Raw genomic sequence first — 19,761 nt, 5'->3', positions numbered from 1 at the left:
CTTCCCACTTCCGCCCTCCCTGTGTTTTACCATCATTATTCAACTTTCTTTCCAGTTCCTTCTTGCTTTTATGAGATTTAATTCATAACCAAATGCTATCCTTTTGATTTGATATGGTTGATTGCTGTAAGGACTGTATACTTCCCAGATGTTATTCTTCCCCTCCAAGCCTGTATATTGTTTAGCTGAAAGATGAGTCAGAGGAGTGAGTACATTTCCTGGAGTGAAGACACTAAGGACCATAGTCTGGGGATTCCAAGTCTCCAGCAGACCAGTAAGCCGGATCTATTTTATGATTTTGGGTTTTGTTCCATTGTGTTCTCCCACTCAACTCATGCTCCTATTTAGTGATCTCTTTCTGAGTAATTAGCAGTGGAAGATGGGCACCGTCTAGTTCTCCTCTCAGGGTCATGGAGGGTGAGGTTCGCTGTGGTGCAATGGTCCTCAGGATTAATTGTTCGTATACATCTTCTATCATCTTATTTTATGGTACTTTGGGGCTGTTTCTGGGGTTAACAATGAGCACGCAGATGGGGCAGGCACTACTGGCATCTTATTGGGCAATCTACTGTTTGGTATAGCTGTGACCCAGAAAAAAATGGGTTCAGCTCTTTCAGGCACTGATAGCTAGAAGAAAACTGAGGTGCTCTTGGGCCATGTGGAGGTCTGGAAGGCCCTGTCCCCAAACCGATGGGCCATGTCAGGAGAGGGACAGTAATTCAGAGAATGGGTACCTGCATGGTAAGTCACAATTGTCTGTTCAAACACTTGGTCCAGGCCAAACTCGAGCACCTCTTCCTTTGTTTTAAAAGCTTTGTTACACTAACCCTAATGAGAAGTTTTCTCGTTGGGAATTTTCTCATGTTTAATGAGACTTGACTTCTACATATAAGATTTTCCACATTTAATTCATGCAAAGGACTGCTTTACTGTGTGAGATCTCTGATGTGCTATAAGGAAATGCATCCGGATAAAACTTTACCACCCGTACCACATAGATAAGGTTTTTCTCCAATATGAATTTGTAGATGAATTTTGAGATTTGCTTTCTTTGTGAAGCCTTTGCCACATTCAGCACATACATGAGGTTTGTCTCCAGTATGAGTTCGTTGATGAACAGTGAGAGCAGTCCTGTTGATAAAACTCTTTTCCACATTCATTACATACATGAGGCTTCTCTCCAGTATGAGTTCGCTGATGATCAGTGAGGCCCTTCTTCCTGATAAAAGCTTTCCCACATTCATTACATACATGGGGTTTCTCTCCAGTATGAGTTCGCTGATGATCAGTGAGAGCACTCTTCTTGATAAAGGCTTTTCCACATTCATTACATACATGAGGTTTCTCTCCAGTATGTGTTCGCTGATGAACAGTGAGAGCAGTCTTCCTGATAAAGGCTTTTCCACATTCACCACATACATGAGGTTTCTCTCCAGTATGAGCTCCCTGATGATCAGTGAGAGCAGTCTTCTTGATAAAGGCTTTTCCACATTCACTACATACATGAGGTTTCTCTCCAGTATGAGTTCGCTGATGATCAGTGAGAGAAGTCTTCCTGATAAAGGCTTTTCCACATTCACCACATACATGAGGTTTCTCTCCAGTATGAGCTCCCTGATGATCAGTGAGAGCAGTCTTCTTGATAAAGGCTTTTCCACATTCACTACATACATGGGGTTTCTCTCCAGTATGAGATCGTTGATGAACAGTGAGAACAGTTCTGTTGATAAAGGCTTTTCCACATTCACCACATACATGGGGTTTCTCCCCAGTATGAATTCGCTGATGAGCAGTGAGATTACTCTTCCTGGTGAAACCTTTCCCACATTCATTGCACACATAGGTAGTCCGTGCCACATGAGTTTTCTGATGTTCCTTGAGGTATGATTTCCTATGATAAGTTTTGCCACATTCTAAGCATTTATATGGCTTTTGTCCTTCGTGAGCTTTTTGATAATGTTCATTGAGATTGAACATTTTATTGAATTTTTGTCCACAATGACTGCATCTATAGATCTTATCTACTATATCAATGATCTGGTGCTCCAAGAGCAAAGGCTCCTCAATGAAGGTCATCCCACATTTATCACCTGTGTGTGGTTTCTCAATTTCATCTGATTCCTGATGCTGAATCCACTGAGACTTCATGAATCTGGATTGTTCACACTCAAGGAGTTTCATTTCAGTATAAAATTGCTCTTGTTCAACATGGGGAAAATTTTTCTCATCTGCATTGAGCACAATTAACTTCTTTATTTTGTTGCTTCTGTGCTTATTTAATTTCAGAGTGATTAACTCTGATTTTACAATTTCTTCATGAAAACCAAACATCTCATAATTTTCCTTGAGAGGAAAATTAGGTTTGTGCTGAGAAACAAAACTTTCGAATGTATTAAATTTATAGCATTGTTCTGTTCTGTCCTTATATCTTTCCTGTTGCAAGTGTTCGAGCATATGATCACCATCTTTCTGGATTTCTATAAAAGGAGAGAACATTGAATCTTTCCATCATGGACCTCTTAAAATAAGCATTGATACAAGGTAAATCTTTAGTGACAACCCTCTTATATGAATGTAAATAAAAGACTATGCTTAAAATTTATTGCCCACTGGAAGTAATACAATCGTGTAAAGAATCCCAAGGATCAAAACAGTTATTATAGAAACAAGGTTGGATAAGAAAGTAATGAATGCACACAGATTTGGTATTTACTTAAATAAAGCCATGAAATATACAACAAATGTAATATAAACAAAACATTGAGACCAATAGGCCAAAGTAGTGGTAAGGCTTGCTAACTTCAGTCAATAGATGACAGATGTATTCATTCCATCAATCTTTACTGAGATACAACTAAGTACTAGATAAAGTTCGGAATATGAAAAATGCAGAATGTTCTACCTGGGAGAAAATCACGTTTACAGGTATATATGAAAGCACCATGGCACAGAAACATATTCTCTAGTTTATGGAGCCTGTATTCTAGCTTATACCACCCATCTTCCAGTGTTGTCCTGTAGCTTGAAGGTTGCTGTGATGTCAGAAGCACTGCCACCCAGTGTTTCAAAGAAAAGCAGGACCCCCCACGGCGCACAGGTCTTAGTGGATTCTCCAGAAATAGGGACTGGGAGGAAGACCTGGTGATCTACTTCTGGAACAAGAACCCCTCAGGTTTAATGGCAATGAAGTAACACTGAACAAGTACTAAATCTTCAAAGTACAGTCAACAGTGATGATGTGGATGGAGGAGAACTTTGGGGACATTAAGTGCTTGACAAGTCATGACTGAAAATAAGAAAAAATAGCTGCATACATCCTCTAATAATTGGAAGACAGAATATATGAAGTATTATCAAGAAAAATTGCAAGTGTTCAAAACAAAATGGAATGTTTAAATATTGATGGTATATGGCTTATTAAACTTTAATAGACTGGTACTGGCTATTTCAAATTAGATAATCAAATGGTTTATAAGGCTGAGATTGACAAATTGAAAATACTGGTGTCATATTGATCATCAAAAGTACATTCAAGATCTTCTCTGAAGTATAGTTCTGTCAGTGGTAGGTTAATATTCATATGCATGCAGGTAAGACCAGCCACAAGTGTTACTTAAATTTGTGCACTTACTGTTAAAGCAAACATAAATGTAGATTTAGCCCCAAAGCAAAACCGGCCCATAGGAGTAGCATGTGCAATTAAAGAAGATAAAGCAAACAGCAAAAATGGGGTAGAGTGGCCTCATCTCCGATGCCGGAATAAGATAGCAAGGTCATGTAACAGTGAATGTATATAGCTGCAAGTGGTGGAAGCCTCCAGAAGGCACAGACACTACAGAATGAATAAGTATGAATGTGTGAATATCCTGATTTCTTTTATAACACTTCATGATAAGTATCAGGCTGTGGGAAACTGAGGACCAAGAAGAGGGTGGATGTAGACAAATTCTTTGTTCTCAGAATTAAAGAAGATTGCAAGGCCTAATATCTGGGAAGAGTGAGGCATGCACATTTGTAAGTTGAAAAAGAGTCCCAGTCACATTCTCTGAATTAAAAACCATCTCCACAATATCCCCTTACTATAGTGTGACCTTAATGATACCTCATACAAGCACATGGCTAATTACTAGCTGCCACCAGCTTTAGCTATAAGAGCAGACCTGTTGTTATTGGCCACCCTGCTCAGATGACAGTTATTCCCCCCACCTGCCCTCAGCACTGGTCTTAAGTTGCTCACCCAAATAGTTCAGGGCCCTCCAGGTTAAAGGCACTGCCTACCTTGCTTGGTACATAGGTGTCTGTGTGGTGGTGGGAGGGGGTATGTGCCTGCATGCCCTGAGACTTTATACCATATATACTCGAGTATAAGCCAACCCAAATATTACAAAAACTGCATTTTACCACAAATCTGCATTAAAAAAGTGCTGAACAACTCGGCGTATACAGGAGTATATATGGTAAATTGGTGAAAGAATACATTCTCTCTCCTGCTCAGACTTGGCATCCAAGAAGAGGTGAACGCCTAAATACTCCTGTCTGCCTTTTTTATTTCTGCCCTTCAATTACACAACCATCCCTTAGGACCCTTCCAGAAGGCATTTAAGAGACAAATGGATAGTTGGTTCCTTGAGTGATAGCAACAAAAGGAAGCTAATTGCTTTTAAAGCTAGGCATCTTTAGCTGAGAAGCAAGAAGTCAGCCACCTGTAGGAGCTGTATACGAACATCTTTAATGGAGGAAGGGTAGTTGGGAAGAAAACTATCTGGAGATTGTGCGTTATCAGCTCTAGCTTTATCCTTGCTGCTTGTGGAGGTTTTCTTCTAACACTAGTACTGGTCTTTCAAGCCCTGTGGCAAGGACTATAGAGATAAGGCTGCTTTATACTTTCATCCAGGTTCTGTTTTTCACAATAAAGAAATTGAGGGAGGTGGAGGGAGAGGATAAAGGGTAGCTGATATCAAGGAGTTCAAGAAGAAAATGTTTTGGAACTGTGGTGGCAATTGTACAGTACTGTTCCATGTGACTGAACTATGGAATGTTAAGATAACTGTGAAATCTCCAAATAAAATGATTAAAAAGATATATATTCAAAATTTTCCAAAACTTTTGCAACCTGACACTGATCAACCATACAATCATGTGCACCGATGAATGTAAAATTTGGGAACAATAACAGTAATTGGAAAATGTGGCTTTAGTGACAGAAATGACACACAAATTAACTGATAAAATTTTGAGACTAATGATTTCACAACAAATTCCTTATTAGAAACAGTAATGGAGACTATACATATAGATCTTTCTAAATCAAACAAATGAAAATCAAATCAACCACATCTATGGAATGAAATGATGGAGAAGTTCATTAATCAAAACAAGGCCAGGGGTTATCTGTGGAACAGATCATCAGTTCCTCAAATGTAAGTTGAAGCTGGCCAAAGGATTTAGATCAGAGAGCATAGAGATTATCTAAAGAATAAACTTGAGGATTTGAAGACTGATGAGTGAACACTAATGACTGAAGACCAGATCATCATATACATGGAAACCAATAGACTAATAAAAAGACAGAAAACAAAGACAGCAATATTGAATATACTATGCACTGTTTCAATAACAAAAAAATCAGTGTTGGAATATACAGCCCAAATGTTCTATAGAAGCAGCAAAGCATCATTCAGGTTTTGGACCTGTTAAGAAGGTGTGGGTGTGGGCTTAAGAAGGCATACTGCATAATAAGGAATATACATCAGACATGCGTTTAATGAAAAAAAAATTAGAAAGAAAGGAAAAAAGAAAGCAGGATGTTAATAATGTCCTTTCCACTTAAAAAGTTATTGGAGGAACAGGCAACTTAAAAAAAAATTAGCCATCTAGATCAGAAGTAACAAAGCCTGCATGGAGGGAGCACAGCAGCCAGTTTGATCATGAGGTATCAAAGGGATCAGGTGTCAGGCATCATCAGAACAAAAAATCATATCATTGTGAATGAGGGGGTTTGCGGAGTGGAGACCCAAAGTCCATCTGGAGGCAATTGGGCATCCACTTAAGGAAGGGTGGCGGTGAAGAGAGCCAGTCAGGGTGCAGTGTAGCAATGATGAAACATACAACATGCCCCACTCCCCATCATGATCCAAATTTTACCTTACAAACCCAGCTAGACCAGAGGATGTCCAATGGTACAGATAGGAACTGGAAGCAGAGGGAATCCAGGTTGGATGATCATTTTAGGACCACAGTGAGTGTGGCAATACCAGGAAGCCAGAGGGAGGGTGGGGTAGAGAGGGGGAACCTGTTACAAGGATTTACATATGGGGACGGACAACAGAAAAGTGGGTGAAGGGAGACGTCAGACAGTGTAAGATATGACAAAATAATAATTTATAAACTATCCAGTGTTCATGAGGGAGGGAGGAGCGGGGAGGGAGAGAAAAATGAGGAGCTGATGCCAAGGGCTTAAGTGGAGAGCAAATGTTTTGAGAATGATGAGGGCAACAAATGTACAAATGTGCTTTACACAATTGATGTGTGTATGGATTGTGATAAGAGTTGTACGAGCCCCCAGTAAAATGATTTTTTTTTAAATCTTACAAGTAGAAAAAAATTGAAGATACAGTGCTAAAGAATATCCCAAGCGGATAATTTTCTTGCTGGGAAGATGATCTTAGATACCTGAAAATAACAGAAGTCACACACGTATTTCACCAAAAAGAATAAAATATGGAAAAATATGTCTGTTAAACAATTCCAACAGAGAAGGCAATTTGATCATCTCTATTAGAAAACAGAAAGAACTTATGTCACTAGAATGAAGAAAACTTTAGAGAGGAGAAAAAATGAGAAAATGGAAACCAATACCTTTAGAGTAGTGTTTCTCAACCTGTGGGTTATGACCCCTTTGGGGATCAAAGGACCCTTTCACAGGGGTCACCCAATTCATAACAGTAGCAAAATGAGTTGTGAAATAATAACAAAAATAGAGACACTCCAAGGGGGAAAGCTAAGGAAACACAATGGAGACCTATTTATGGCCGGAGCTTAAGATCCATGCTTGCACAATAGTAGAGGAATGTGTTGTATTCTGGGGACAATTATGTACTCCAAGTTCTCTGTTTGGAGAGAGGCTTGCAAGATGGACTTTCATAGTAAGGTACAAGCATATAAAGGGGAAAGTTTTGACAACCTTAAAGAAAATTATAGACACAGACATATAATAATGTAAATCAAATAAATGGACATCTAAAAATCTAATCTCAGAAGAGCTACAGGAGTACTTCTTGCAACTGGTAGGAAAAGTGAGGTCTCACATTCGAAGGAACACACACTTTTATGTATTACCCGACACCTATGATGGATGTGAGGCCTTCTAACAGTTGAATCAACCTCCCAGGCCAATTCCCCTTAAGCTATGTTGACCACACACCTGAAAAATTTCCATACAGCTTGTCTCTAAAAACAACCCCATTTCTCCTTGTTCCTATTGAGAGGAAGCATCTGAGGTGACAATTAGATTACCTGTTCATAAGAATTACATAATCTTAGACACCAAATTTAACCTAAGGTTTGTAAAGTGTGCAGATTGTTGTATTTCTAGGAAAATCATGTTCAAAGGAAAAAAAGTAAAAGGTGTTTTCTCAAGAGTAGATGACCTTACCCATTAACCTAGTACCAGAGAATGCAATGGGAATCTACCTCTTCTAGAACACCACAGAAACTGCAAAGATTTTAACACATAAGTTAGGAAAAGCCAGTGACAAGGTCAATGACTTGAGAATTCTCCTCACCAATGGAAACCAGGTTGTGATAGTTCTCCAACATCACATCCTGATATAGGGTCTTCTGAGCAGGGTTCAGGAGATGCCATTCCTCCCAGGTGAACTTTATACCCACATCATTGAATGTCAGTGATTCCTGTAGTAAGGGGAGTCTATTTAACGATGTATTTTTCATTTGAAGATTTTTAAAAAATATCTTACAGTAAAGAAAGCAAAACAGTAATGAAAACTGTACATTCCATAATGTGTACTAAACTGAGAACTTGGTGGAAAGTATTTGACCTTATTTCTACATTGGCAACCATGGGGACGGAAAACTAGCTCTATTTTCAGAAAGATCTCTATTGTTCTGAGAAAGGAATGTTTTCAAATACACGTTCTCCAGGCCAAATAATGTACAACCGACAATAGCTCTCCATGAAGGAGCAGTCTTATAGGAGCTATCATACTGTGTTCCCCCGAAAATAAGACAGACCCATAAAATAAGCCATAGCAGGTTATCCAAGCAATTGTGCAAGATAAGTCATATTCTGAAAATAAGACATAGTGACAGGAATGGCTATGCAGCATACCGCCACAGAGAGGGAACAAAGATGGACAGCCTTTCTCACCTGCCCCATCGTGACAGCTGCTATCTCGGAGATGATGGGAGGGGTGTGGGCAGTCCCATCAACCTGATAGCGCCCCACTGTCAGGTCCCGGTTGTTCTGTGCGTGCTGCAAGCTGAGGCAGAGAGGGAGACATAGACAGTGAATGTAAAAGTCTCCTTAGTGAAGTGAGGAGCAGGGCGCTCTGCTTTAGGTATGGTGTGTCTTCAGGGGGAAGAAGTAAAGCTGTGGCTGCCATTTTACTCAGCACTGAGGGTTGATGTTCCACAATAAGGTGACTTAACTATATTTGAATAAATGTAGATTGTTGTGCCATACTTAATAAAAATAAGACATCCCCTGGAAATCAGCCATAGTGTGTCTTCTTGAGGAAAAATAAATATAAAACAGTGTCTTATTTTTGGTTGAAACACAGTAGTAGAAGAATCATTTCTCTGCCTAGCTGCTTCACTGTGCTTGAAGGTTATCGGTAAATTAGAATAATCAGGTTCTGTAGCCAGTCCACTATAAAATGTAGCAAATGCCTGGGGAGGGCTCAGGGCAGGTTTGAAGTCAAGCAGCATTAGGTCAAGATAGTGACTCACCTCATTGCTTGTCGCGTTACTCACTTATATTACCCATTGACTATGTATATGCTAAGTGCATGAGGTGGGTGCCTTATGAATGATCTGTAAGCTCCATTATATATGCCCACTGGAAAATACATTCACTCTCTCAGTCCTGGCATGGGAAGGGAGCCCCTGTGTCCGGCTGTCTGCTCTCTGTCTTTTAATATTTGCCACAATTGCAATGTCACTCCTAAGGTTGGAGTGTTGGGGACCTCTGTACCACCAAAGTAATCCACCCACTCATAAAATTAGAATTTTGAGTACCAGTGAAATGAGCTGAATGAGCTAGAAGTAGCTGATTTATACTCACACAAAGTAGATAAACACCTGTTTATATTAACAAACAAGTTTACAGTACATTGTGAAATGGAATGTGGAGTCCTAGCAGCATCACCAGCGTACGAGGCTCGGTACCTTCAGTGGCACCCGCTATCAGGAACAGTGCAGATGGGGGAGGTCAAACAGAGCTCAGCTGTCCAACATTTTTGGTCAATTCTTACATAAGTCATTCCTCCCACACCACTCTTTGTCTCAGTTGTGGGTTTCATAATCCATGGCTATGGCCACACAAAACTCATAGATCAAAGTGGCCTATTAATGAACAAAGTAAAACCTTGGATCAGGAATAAGAAGCTATAACTCAGATCCCTAAACAGAAAGTTCATAGGGTTTATCTCCCTTCCTGAGTGCGGGGAAACTCTTAGAAACCACCTTAGGATAAGCTCTTCTTGTCAATCTTAGGACAAATTCTTCTCAGCCACCTTCGAGCAGTATTGACTTAACTTTAAATAAAAGGTCTTCTTGCACCTGCCTTCTTTCATCACATGCTCTCTAAGGGGCTCCTCCTAATCTGGCCTAAGCAGTGAAGGTGCTAGGTTGAATCAAGAAGCCATCATATCAAGAGAGAGAACTGCCTGTAGGTATTGTACAGAGGAGACAGTGGGACACTGGCCTGTTATCTGAACTGTTGATTAGGTTTTGTTAGCCCCTGCAGCCACATAGTTCAGAATGAACCCATAGATTAGGGATTTGCCAGCTTGCAGACATTCAGGAGCCATTTCCATGACATCCCTTCAACTGTGAGCTGCCTGTGTGACCTGATTTGAGAGCTTCCTCCACTCCATGAGCCAACAGTTTGCTGCCTGACATTTGAGATTCACCAGCTTCCACATCCTGAAGAGTTATTTACCTGATAGCTATTTAGTTTTGTGAGATACTGCAGAGCAAATCAAGGAACATCGTGAACCTCTACCTCCTAGGGACTGGTCTACTGCTGCTCCTGCACAATGCACTGTAATATTCATGAGTCAAGAGCTGTACCAATGGCAATAATGCCGAGGGAAGAAGGGACACAGTGACAGAGCCAATTGTGACAGATCCAGAAAGGGCTTTTCAGCCATGATATGGGTAGGGCAGGCAAGATCAAGAGGAGGATATACCTCAAGGAGTGGAGAGGAGCCTAGAGAGATGGAATTGTGAAATGAGTCTTCCTTGAGGGGGCTAAATGTCTGGAAGGGACAGAGAGAACAGGCCTGTCCTCAAGAAGAGAAAATTTGCCTACATGGTTCTTTAATATGAATGCCAACGCATAGCCTACAGATTCTGATACCAAATTACATTCTGTTACAGAATAAAATTTTTACCTGTGACTCTGGACTGTAATTTGTACATGGCCACTGCAAAAAATTAATGAGCTGAGTAGGACTGCTCTGTTCCCCTTGCTGCTCTGTTGCACACCCTTAGGACTGTTGGAAAGATACTAGTGTCAGAACTGGAAAACTATTGGAGGGCACAGGTATGTTTAAGCTCTGCCTCACATAAATCAGGACTGATGTTGATGGGTGATTGTCCCTCCTACTTCTATAGTTAGAGGAAGTGAGACGTCACCCATTTTTAAGCTTCTATGGCTACAAGGCCCATTTTAGATGCATTAATGAGAATGTGGCTGTTTGGGAGGATATGTAACATATCACTTTCAGAAAGAAGCATTAAAGATACTTAACCAAACAAAAATCCCACGGAAGATTAAACTGTCCTAAAAAGGTGATCTTATTTCTTAAAAACTAGGCAAAATCAAGGAGTTGGAAACAACTCAAATTTCCACCAACAGATGAATGGATTAAAAAACTGTGGTACATACATACAATGGAGTACTACGCATCCCCCAAAGCAGTGATGAACACATGAAGGACATTACCGAATGGGAAGAACAGGAGGAAATTTTGCTAAGTGAAGTAAACCAAGCACAAAAGGACAAGTAAAACATAAGTCTGTTGAGGTAAGCTTAAAAGTGCAAAAGAGTTGTAGGGGGAAAAGCTACTATATACAAACATTCCTGGGGTGAAGTCCAGGTAGTATGGCAGGGGCCAGACCAAAATCATCCAGGGATACATATGGAAGGCAACTAAAGAGGAGGGGGGAGGGGGAGAAATAAAAAGACATGAGTAGCAGGGGAATAGGGCACTAAGCCACCCAAGGGGAAGGTATTGTTTATATCTCCACAGAGAAAAAGGGACCAGACTTCAACCCAGTGCACCAAGATGTGAATGCAACATACCAGCATGAAGCAGGGAGCCAATAGGGAGGTCTTAGGGGCCAAACCAATCCCAACTATGGGGACTGTCCCTCCTCCCGCAAAAGAATTCACTTAAGAGGACAGCATTGAAGCTATACCTCAGGGCGAGGGTTATATCATTATCAGAGCACACAGGAGCAAATAAAGGGAGAGGAAGAGAGAGCGGAATACATTCTGGCCCACCAAGTCTTGAGGATGATATTCCCGCACAGAGCAGTCAAAGCACAGAGAGAAACATAGGGTTGGCCACAGTAGGAGACACAAGGTCACTCACTGACCCATAGTGCTATGAGGAAAAACACTGGAGACAGTGCAGGAATTGCACCAAATCTGACATCACCACACTGAGGTGAAACACTACGGGCATGAAACAGAACACCAAGGGGAACAGAGCAACAAAGTCCCCAGGGAATACCAAAAGTAGACTTTGGATCCAGGCCATGTAACCCCATCAGACTCAACTAGAAAGCACTACTAAAGGTCAACAAACAGACCTTGAACTATTTACAAGCTTTTCTTTTTGTTGTTATTGTTTTATTTTATTTTGTTGCTTTGTTTTGCTGTCTTTTTTTCTGTGTATATTATTATCTCTTCAGTTCTATATAGATAGGCAGGATAAACAATCTGGAGGAGAAAACAATGGGTCAACTGTTGGGGGGGTGGCATGGGGTGGCAGGGGGAAAGGAAGAGGGTGTTAGCAAATCCAGGGACAAGGAAACACGTGATCCAAAGTTGATGTTGAGGAGGGCTAGTAGGGCTTGATCAAGGGCAATGTAACCGAGAGGAATTACTGAAACCCAAATGAAGGCTGAATGTGATAGTGGAACAAGAGGAAAGTAAAAGGAAATAAAGGAAGGAACTAGGAGGCAAAGGGCATTGATAGAGGTCTAAATATAGGCATGTACAAATAAATATATTTATATATGATGATGGGGAAATAGATTTATGTGCATTTATTTATATGTTCTCGTATTAAGGTTGCAGATGGACATTGAGCCTCCACACAAATTCTCCCTCAATGCAAGAACACTTTTTTCTATTAACCTGGAATTCCATGATGCTCACCTTCCCAACAGGATCGCTGAAGGCAGAGCGGGTGCACAAGCAAATGTGGTGAATTAAGTTGATGGTGCCTGGCTATAAAAAGATATAATACCTGGGATGTTAAAGGCTTGAAGATCAACAAGCAGGCATGTAGCTGAGAAACAACAAAGCCCACAAGGAAGAAGCTCAGCCTCTGTGATCATGAGGTGTCAAAGGTATCAGGTATTAGGCATCAACGAACAAAAAATCCTATCATTGTGAATTTGGGGGAGTGCAGAGTGGAGACTGAAAGCCCATCTGTAGGCAACTGGACATCCCCTTACAGAAGGGTTATGGGAAGGAGAAGAGCCAGTCATGGTGCAATATAGCACCAATGAAACCTATAACTTCCTTCTATTTCTTTAATGCATCCTCCCCGCCACTATCATGATCCCAGTTCACCCTTACAAATCCAGATAGATCAGAGAATGTACACTGGGGTGGATAAGAGCTGGAAACACAGGGAATCCAGGATAGATAAACTCCTCAGGACCAATAATGAGAGTAGAGATACCAAGAGGGGAAGGGGAACCTATCACAATGATCTACATAAAAGCACCTCCCTGAGGGACGGACAACAGCAAAATGGGTGAAGGGAGACATCTGACAGTGTAAGACATGAAAAAATAATAATTTATATATTATCAAGGGTTAGTGAGGGAGGGTGAAGGAGGGAGGAAAATAATGAGGAACTAATATCAAGGGCTCAAGTGGAAAGAAAATGTTTTGAGAATGATGATGGCAACAAATATATAAAGGTGCTTGATACAATAGATGTATGTATGGATTGTGATGAGTTGTACGATCCCCCAATAAAATGACTTAAAAAAACTAGGCAGAGTATATCATTTGAATGATTCTCATGGGTTGGCCATAGAATAACTTGAAAGATAATGTCATCCAAAGTACCCTCGATGATGTATTATGTTCAATGTCAATAGTTTAGTTCAATGTCAATACATAGGCAATATGTATATGATCAATATACATATTCCTAATCTTCTCCTACCCAATGTTGAAGTCAGAATCTGAGTTTAGCTATAGCTTCTACAATTCCAAATTCCCACTTTTCCAATGAACTGAATCAGTGTTATACAGGCTTCTACAAGTCAAGTAGGAAATATAGAAAAGGATAAAATACATCAAAATCACCTGAGCTTTGGTCATTTACTTTAGTCCTTAGACACTGCCGGCAACTGGGATGCTCTATGTTTGTCTTAACTGTATCAGTTCCAATGATGCTCACAAATTTCAACCTCTCATGGGGACATCCTTGAAATAATAATACCCAAACCAGGCACTTCTTCCTCTTTCTTCTGTGCTGCTATTGGTGCACAAGTTGCAGGCTGATGAGAGAATACAATGAGAGTATCACAGAACCTGTAGGTCCAGATACTGTTACAGTTCTGTCCCCCTTCTTACACAAAGTCCCCAATACTGTTAACGTTGCCATTATTGAATGATAGAAAACATGCTTATACCATGACCAATAAATCTAAAACTCTTAATTTTTAAACATGTGAGTAAAAGATGACTTTATAATACAGATTGGACAATCAAATATACAAGCCAAGAGGAAGAAACAAAAAAGCTGGATCCCTACCTCACAGCATACAGAACTATCAATTCCTTACTGTATGACTCTCAAGGAGAATGACAAATCAATGAACTTTGAAAATGATTATTAATTAAACCATCTGGAAACATTTTAAATGGGCTATATAAAAAAACTATTATGAACTTCTAAAGGAACTAGAAATTGTACAATCACTTCAGTTTAGAAACACTTTAAAACGCACCATCATGTAAAGTTAGACATATAAACACCCAATAGGACACAATAAAACTGCTGTACAGTTTCCAAGACTCTGAATCCATGACAGGCAGCTAATGGGTTTGTAACACTGACCATGAGGTTAGCAGTCCAATTCTTAATAAATGCGAAAACCAGGACTCCAAAATAAACACTTATGTAGCATCTATTAGATTGAAATTTATATATATATGAAATGAAAAAGTATACATCCCCCATAGTGAGTGCACTTTTGACTCTCAAGATAAACAATGTTATTAATTTAGCATTATTTGTAGCACCTAATACAGTTTGTTAGTTGGCCTATACAAATATACAGTCTTAACTCCTTCCAAATATTTACGTGGGTTTGTCGCCCGCCAATGTGAACAAGGCAAAGGAGCCCTGGTGGCATAGTGATTACTATTGGGCTGCTAATCGCTAGGTCAGCAGTTGGAAATGACATATTTCTCCTTGAGAGAAAGATGGCACTTCTCCCAAGAGTGACAGGGCTCTCTACTCTGTTAATGAGATAGTCTTTGAAACTCACAGGGGCAGTTCGACCCTGTCATATAAGCTCTCGATGAGTCCGTGTTAACTTGATAGCATTGAGTTTGGCTTATTTGGTTTAAGAGGATTGGGCAGCTTGCCCAACAATAGATTGGTACCCTTGTGGCTACGCCATTTAGATGTCTGAAAATCTAATGCAGAACTAATTACAAAGATCTACATATTACCTTCTCCCTGAGGGATAGACAACAGAAAAGGGGGTTAACAGAGATATCAGACAGGGCAAGATATGACAAAATAATAATTTATAAATTAGCAAGGGTTCAAGAAAAAGGGGGGAGCAGTAGGGAGGGGAAAAATGAGGAGTTGATGCCAGGGGCTTAGGTGGAGAACAAATGTTTTGAGAATGATGAGGGCAATGAATGTACAAATGTTCTTTACACAATTGATGTATGTATGGATTGCGGTAAGATTTGTATGAATCCCTAATAAAACGATTTTTTTAAAAAAGAGAGCCCAACGTGGGAATTAGTCACATTGGACATCTAGTTAGGTTTAATTGAGCCATTTCAGAAACAGAACTTGGGATTTCACTACCATCAAAAAAGAAGAGCCTGGATCCTAGATTCTTTTTTTTTTTTTTTTTTTTGCTTTTGAGGAAAATAGTTTTAATTGTTGTTCAGAAATATCCCCCAAAGTCTTCCAGGCATGATCTTGCACACATCGGGAGCGTCGGGCAAGAGTGCAGGCCCACCAGCCAGCTAACCTGAGGATTGCCTGGCAAGCACACTCCAGTCCTGGCTCATCTCCAGCGAGTCTGTCAGGTCCATCAGAGTACTCCCCAGGGTATTACACTTGTCCTTAAAGTTCTTCAATTCGAGGAAGGGCTTGTCATGTTTACTCTTCTGACTGGAGGGGAGGTATGTCACCTGGAAGGTCGTTGGGAGACTTCAGGAGATTGGGTAAGGTCCTTGGCTGCTGACTGGTGGTGTCGCTGAGAGCTCCCACTTTGTGTTTTGACCGCAGTGGCCATTTCAGTCAGGGCCTCCTGAGAGCGTAGGTATACTCACTCTGGCCAAAGACCTTTAGCCCATAGCAGGCTGCCTCATAGCCATGCAGCAGGGGATCAATGAGGGCCTTGCACACACCCTTGAAAGGAGTAGTAGCGTTCCGAAGATGGAGCAGGTAGGAATGGAAATTTCTGCCTATTAGGGGATGAGGATGCCAGCCTTCAGTGTGAAATGGGATCCAGGAGACATGAATGGCATCCAGAGCTTTCATCTTGTAGAGACAATTGTAGCAGTTTTGATTTCCCTGGATTTCCAGCTGTGGCAGTCTGGCATCATCATCTGCAAGGAGCTGGGGTTCCTACTTGCGATCCTGAACTCTGGATAGTTGAATATCAATCTCTTCTTTCAGATCCTTGGGGGCATGAGGGCTCCCCACAGGGACATGAGGGCTCCTCCGAGATCTCATTGCAAAGAACATGATTTGCCTCTTCACAAAAATAAATAGTAGTACAAATACCAGGCTCCCGTAGGCCATCACCAGCATTACATTCACCCCAACAACCAGTCACTAGTGGACACCATGGCCTTCCCACCCTACGCAGAGCTGCTCTGGTTTACCCTGTTGCCTTGACTCATCAGCCCGGGTTCATTTGCGTTTCCTGGAGCTCCCCAGCCATTTCCTTATGGGGGAAGACTAAGCGAGACCCGGCCTGAAAACATGGCAGCTTGCGGGGGGGGGGGGGGGGGGAAGGGCATATCCTAGATTCTTGCATTGAAACTCTTCAATCCAGAAGACAGAGAGCTGTGACACAAGAGAGAAAATTATGGGGAGAAGCAGCAACAGAGACACGGTGGCAGCAGAACCAAGAGACTGAGACAGAACAGTTGGATTCCCAGACCACCGAACAAGAGAGCTGAGTGCATTTGGGCAGGAGGTTAGTAGGTGAAGTGGTGTACATCTGGGTATTTATTGGGGGAACTAGATTTGCCAACCTATACAGAGCTGAGTGTGTTTGGTCTGAGGCTAAGGGGCAGAGTGAGCATCTATCCGCAGAGCTAAAAGACCTTTGTAACTTTTCCCCATTCAGGACAGAAGCCAAAAGGCTGCAGGGCCTGCCCTTACGTGCAGGGATGTCTGCCAAGATGCTGTCCGAAAGGAGAACTGTACCTTGAGTTATTTGTGATCCTAAATTGTGTGTTAGAGTAGAAAAGTGAACCCTATGTCAAATATAATTTAAGGAGAACATTTATTAAACTTAAGATATAATAAAAGAAGCGTGTGCACATGCACCCACACACACCATTAGCACGAAGTCAAAATAACAACTGAGGATTCAGTGAGGACCCTGAATAAACAGGGCATAGAACATAAGGCACGCCACAGATCACAATTGGTGCCAGATTAATACATCACAGGTACGGATGGGACTGCAGCAGCAGGAATGATTAGGCATGCACATTATTAGATAGAGGGACTTACAAGATAGGCCCAGGGCCTTTATAAAAACCCCATGAAGGCAAGACTCGTGACAATGGCCCCTGTTCTGTCCTCAGGACGTTGACCTCCGTCAAGGATACATCTAGGCAGGTAAGTGGAGAGGGGCTGGCTGGAAATGAGTGCAGGCAATCTACTTCTAAGGCATTCTCCCCCAGGGGAAAATGACCTACCTGCTTGGTTAATGATCACAGAGAATTTAATGGTGGCTAAATCAAAGTGGGGACATAACTAATAGACACTGAGTTGTCACTGTCATCAGCAACCCAAACCTAAAACCCAACTCACTGCCATCGAGTGTTTTCCAATGATAGCAGCCCTTTAGGAGAAGATGAAACTGATTTTGTGGGTTTCCAAGACTGTAAATCTTTACAAGTGTAGATACCCGATCTTTCATCCCAAGTGTGACTTGGAATTTTGAACCACGGACCTTGCAGTTAGCAGCCCAATCTGTAACCACCATGACACGAGCCTTTTGTTAAGTTGGAGTACTCAGAATTTAAGTTCTAATATAATTATGAACAGTTACTTTCCCAGTGAATTCCATCATTCAGGGAGATGAGCAAAGACCTTGGACACTGACTATCAGGACAGCCTGGGCCCTTGTACACTGGCGCTCTCCTGGGGTCAGACCCCAGGAAATACGGATCCCTCCTGCTTCCCCTCAAGCTCCTACGCCCAGCAATGCCCTCAGCAACCCCAGGGTGAATGGATTTGGTTCACAATCAGTCAGAAGTTTAAATCCTTCCTTGTGATACTTCAATGTGCAAGACAGTGGTTACAGGTTTCTAGCTCCCTAGATTGGCTCATATTTCTCTGTGGCAAATCTCTGATCTGAAACAGAAGAGGAGTTAGTGTTGAGAAAGACATGGCAGGTTCTTAGCCTGTACTTCGTGCACTAAATAGTGATTACCCCCACACCCTGGGATCAAATCATGCTCCAATCTGAGGGTATTTGCATTAAACACAGGGTCTACTCTATCTTTACAGAGCAGTTTAACTAATTTCTCAAATATCATTTTCAACTTCGGATTCACATTCTACATATACAATACTTATTTTCAGAATAAAATGGAAGTATTTAAGGCCTCAAAATTCTCAAGCCCCATTGAAGGTAAATATCTTCTTTTCACCAGCAATCTAACTGAAGAAAGGAGTATTTTATGAAGAACGTGCTTTATCAGCTCATACTGCACCTCAGACCATAACCCTTGACATATCTGCTGAAAGTGATCAAGCTGAATCATGCTCATACATGCCACTCCAACCCATTCTGAGCTGTTCATTAAGTTAACCTGCCCCTATCTCCTTGCATCCTGCGAATTCTTTACAATATGTATTGTGTGTGAGGAAATGCCTATGGTTGGGTAGTCAATTTAAGCACAATAGTGTGGTAACTGGAGAAACTTGCTGTAGAGGTGGACAATAGAGACAAAGGGACACCAATAGGACATCGGAGATGTACCTTGTCCAAGACAGAGATATCCTAAACAAGAAAACAAGCCAGGAGAATCCTTATTTGCTGCTCTTTAAAGCTCTTGTGTTTACAGATGTCTAATTTTCAAGCCTTTGGGAAAGACTGTAGCCTACAATCAAGGAATGGCAAGAGTTAGGTAAATGGGTGATGCCAAGAACCAAGGTGAGGGCAGAAACTTAGATGGATCCAGGAAAGAGATGACTGATCAACCATTGTGTCACCTTGGCCTAGATTCTGGATTCCAAGCTCTAGGTAATGCTGACAGATGGCAAGCAACACAAACTGTAGGATAGGGCTTACTGACTTGGGTTCTAGTGTCCCATCCAGTCTTGCTCTTCTAGGGAGAAGGCAAAAAGCTAGTGCCTAGGTTTGAACTTCTGAAACATGCTCCACCCAGTAACCTAGTTTGGCAGGAAAACAAAATGAATGTGCTGGGAAGAGGCTATGCTGGGATAACGTAGGGAGGCATTAGCCTGAGTGGCTCCTTGGATATCATTGGCACTGCCCTTTTGCAGCCCCCAGGGTGTCTCTGAAGGCAGGGCTGTGTGAGGTTGCAGTTATAGGATAAAGGGTGCAGACTAGTGCTCCTCTAAAACTAATCAGCAAGTCAGGCTACTAGAGAAAAGCACAATTTGTTATAGACTCTCTCATGTATACCAGTCATCAAGCATACCTTGAATATAAGGCTCACCATTCCACCGGGTCTTAAGGATAGATTTCAACTCAGGGCTCTTACATTGGTATGTTGCAGAGTAAAGTTGGCTTCCAGGCCCCTCCTGAGCAACATTCTTAATTTAAGCTTGAGTAAGTTATAATGCCTTCCAGAAA

At 41.4% G+C, this 19,761-nt stretch overlaps 1 protein-coding gene and 1 pseudogene across 1 annotated transcript in view; both read right to left on the bottom strand.

Annotated features, from left to right (window-relative positions):
* Nucleotides 1–904: 904 nt before the first annotated feature.
* The window catches only part of LOC142442265 (uncharacterized), a 1,041,239-nt gene continuing 1,022,382 nt past the window's right edge, over nucleotides 905–19,761 (bottom strand). Inside the window, 3 exon segments of the mRNA XM_075543522.1 lie at nucleotides 905–1,006; nucleotides 1,008–1,133; nucleotides 1,135–1,934. Coding sequence (XP_075399637.1) covers nucleotides 905–1,006; nucleotides 1,008–1,133; nucleotides 1,135–1,934 — 1,028 coding nt within the window.
* On the bottom strand, nucleotides 6,619–16,543 carry LOC142443057 (protein C1orf43-like; annotated as a pseudogene).

The sequence above is a fragment of the Tenrec ecaudatus genome, chromosome 3 (genome assembly GCF_050624435.1).
Source record: "Tenrec ecaudatus isolate mTenEca1 chromosome 3, mTenEca1.hap1, whole genome shotgun sequence".
NCBI lineage: Eukaryota > Metazoa > Chordata > Mammalia > Afrosoricida > Tenrecidae > Tenrec > Tenrec ecaudatus.
Note: the sequence above shows the minus strand (reverse complement) of the source record. Positions and strands in the feature narration are given on the sequence as shown.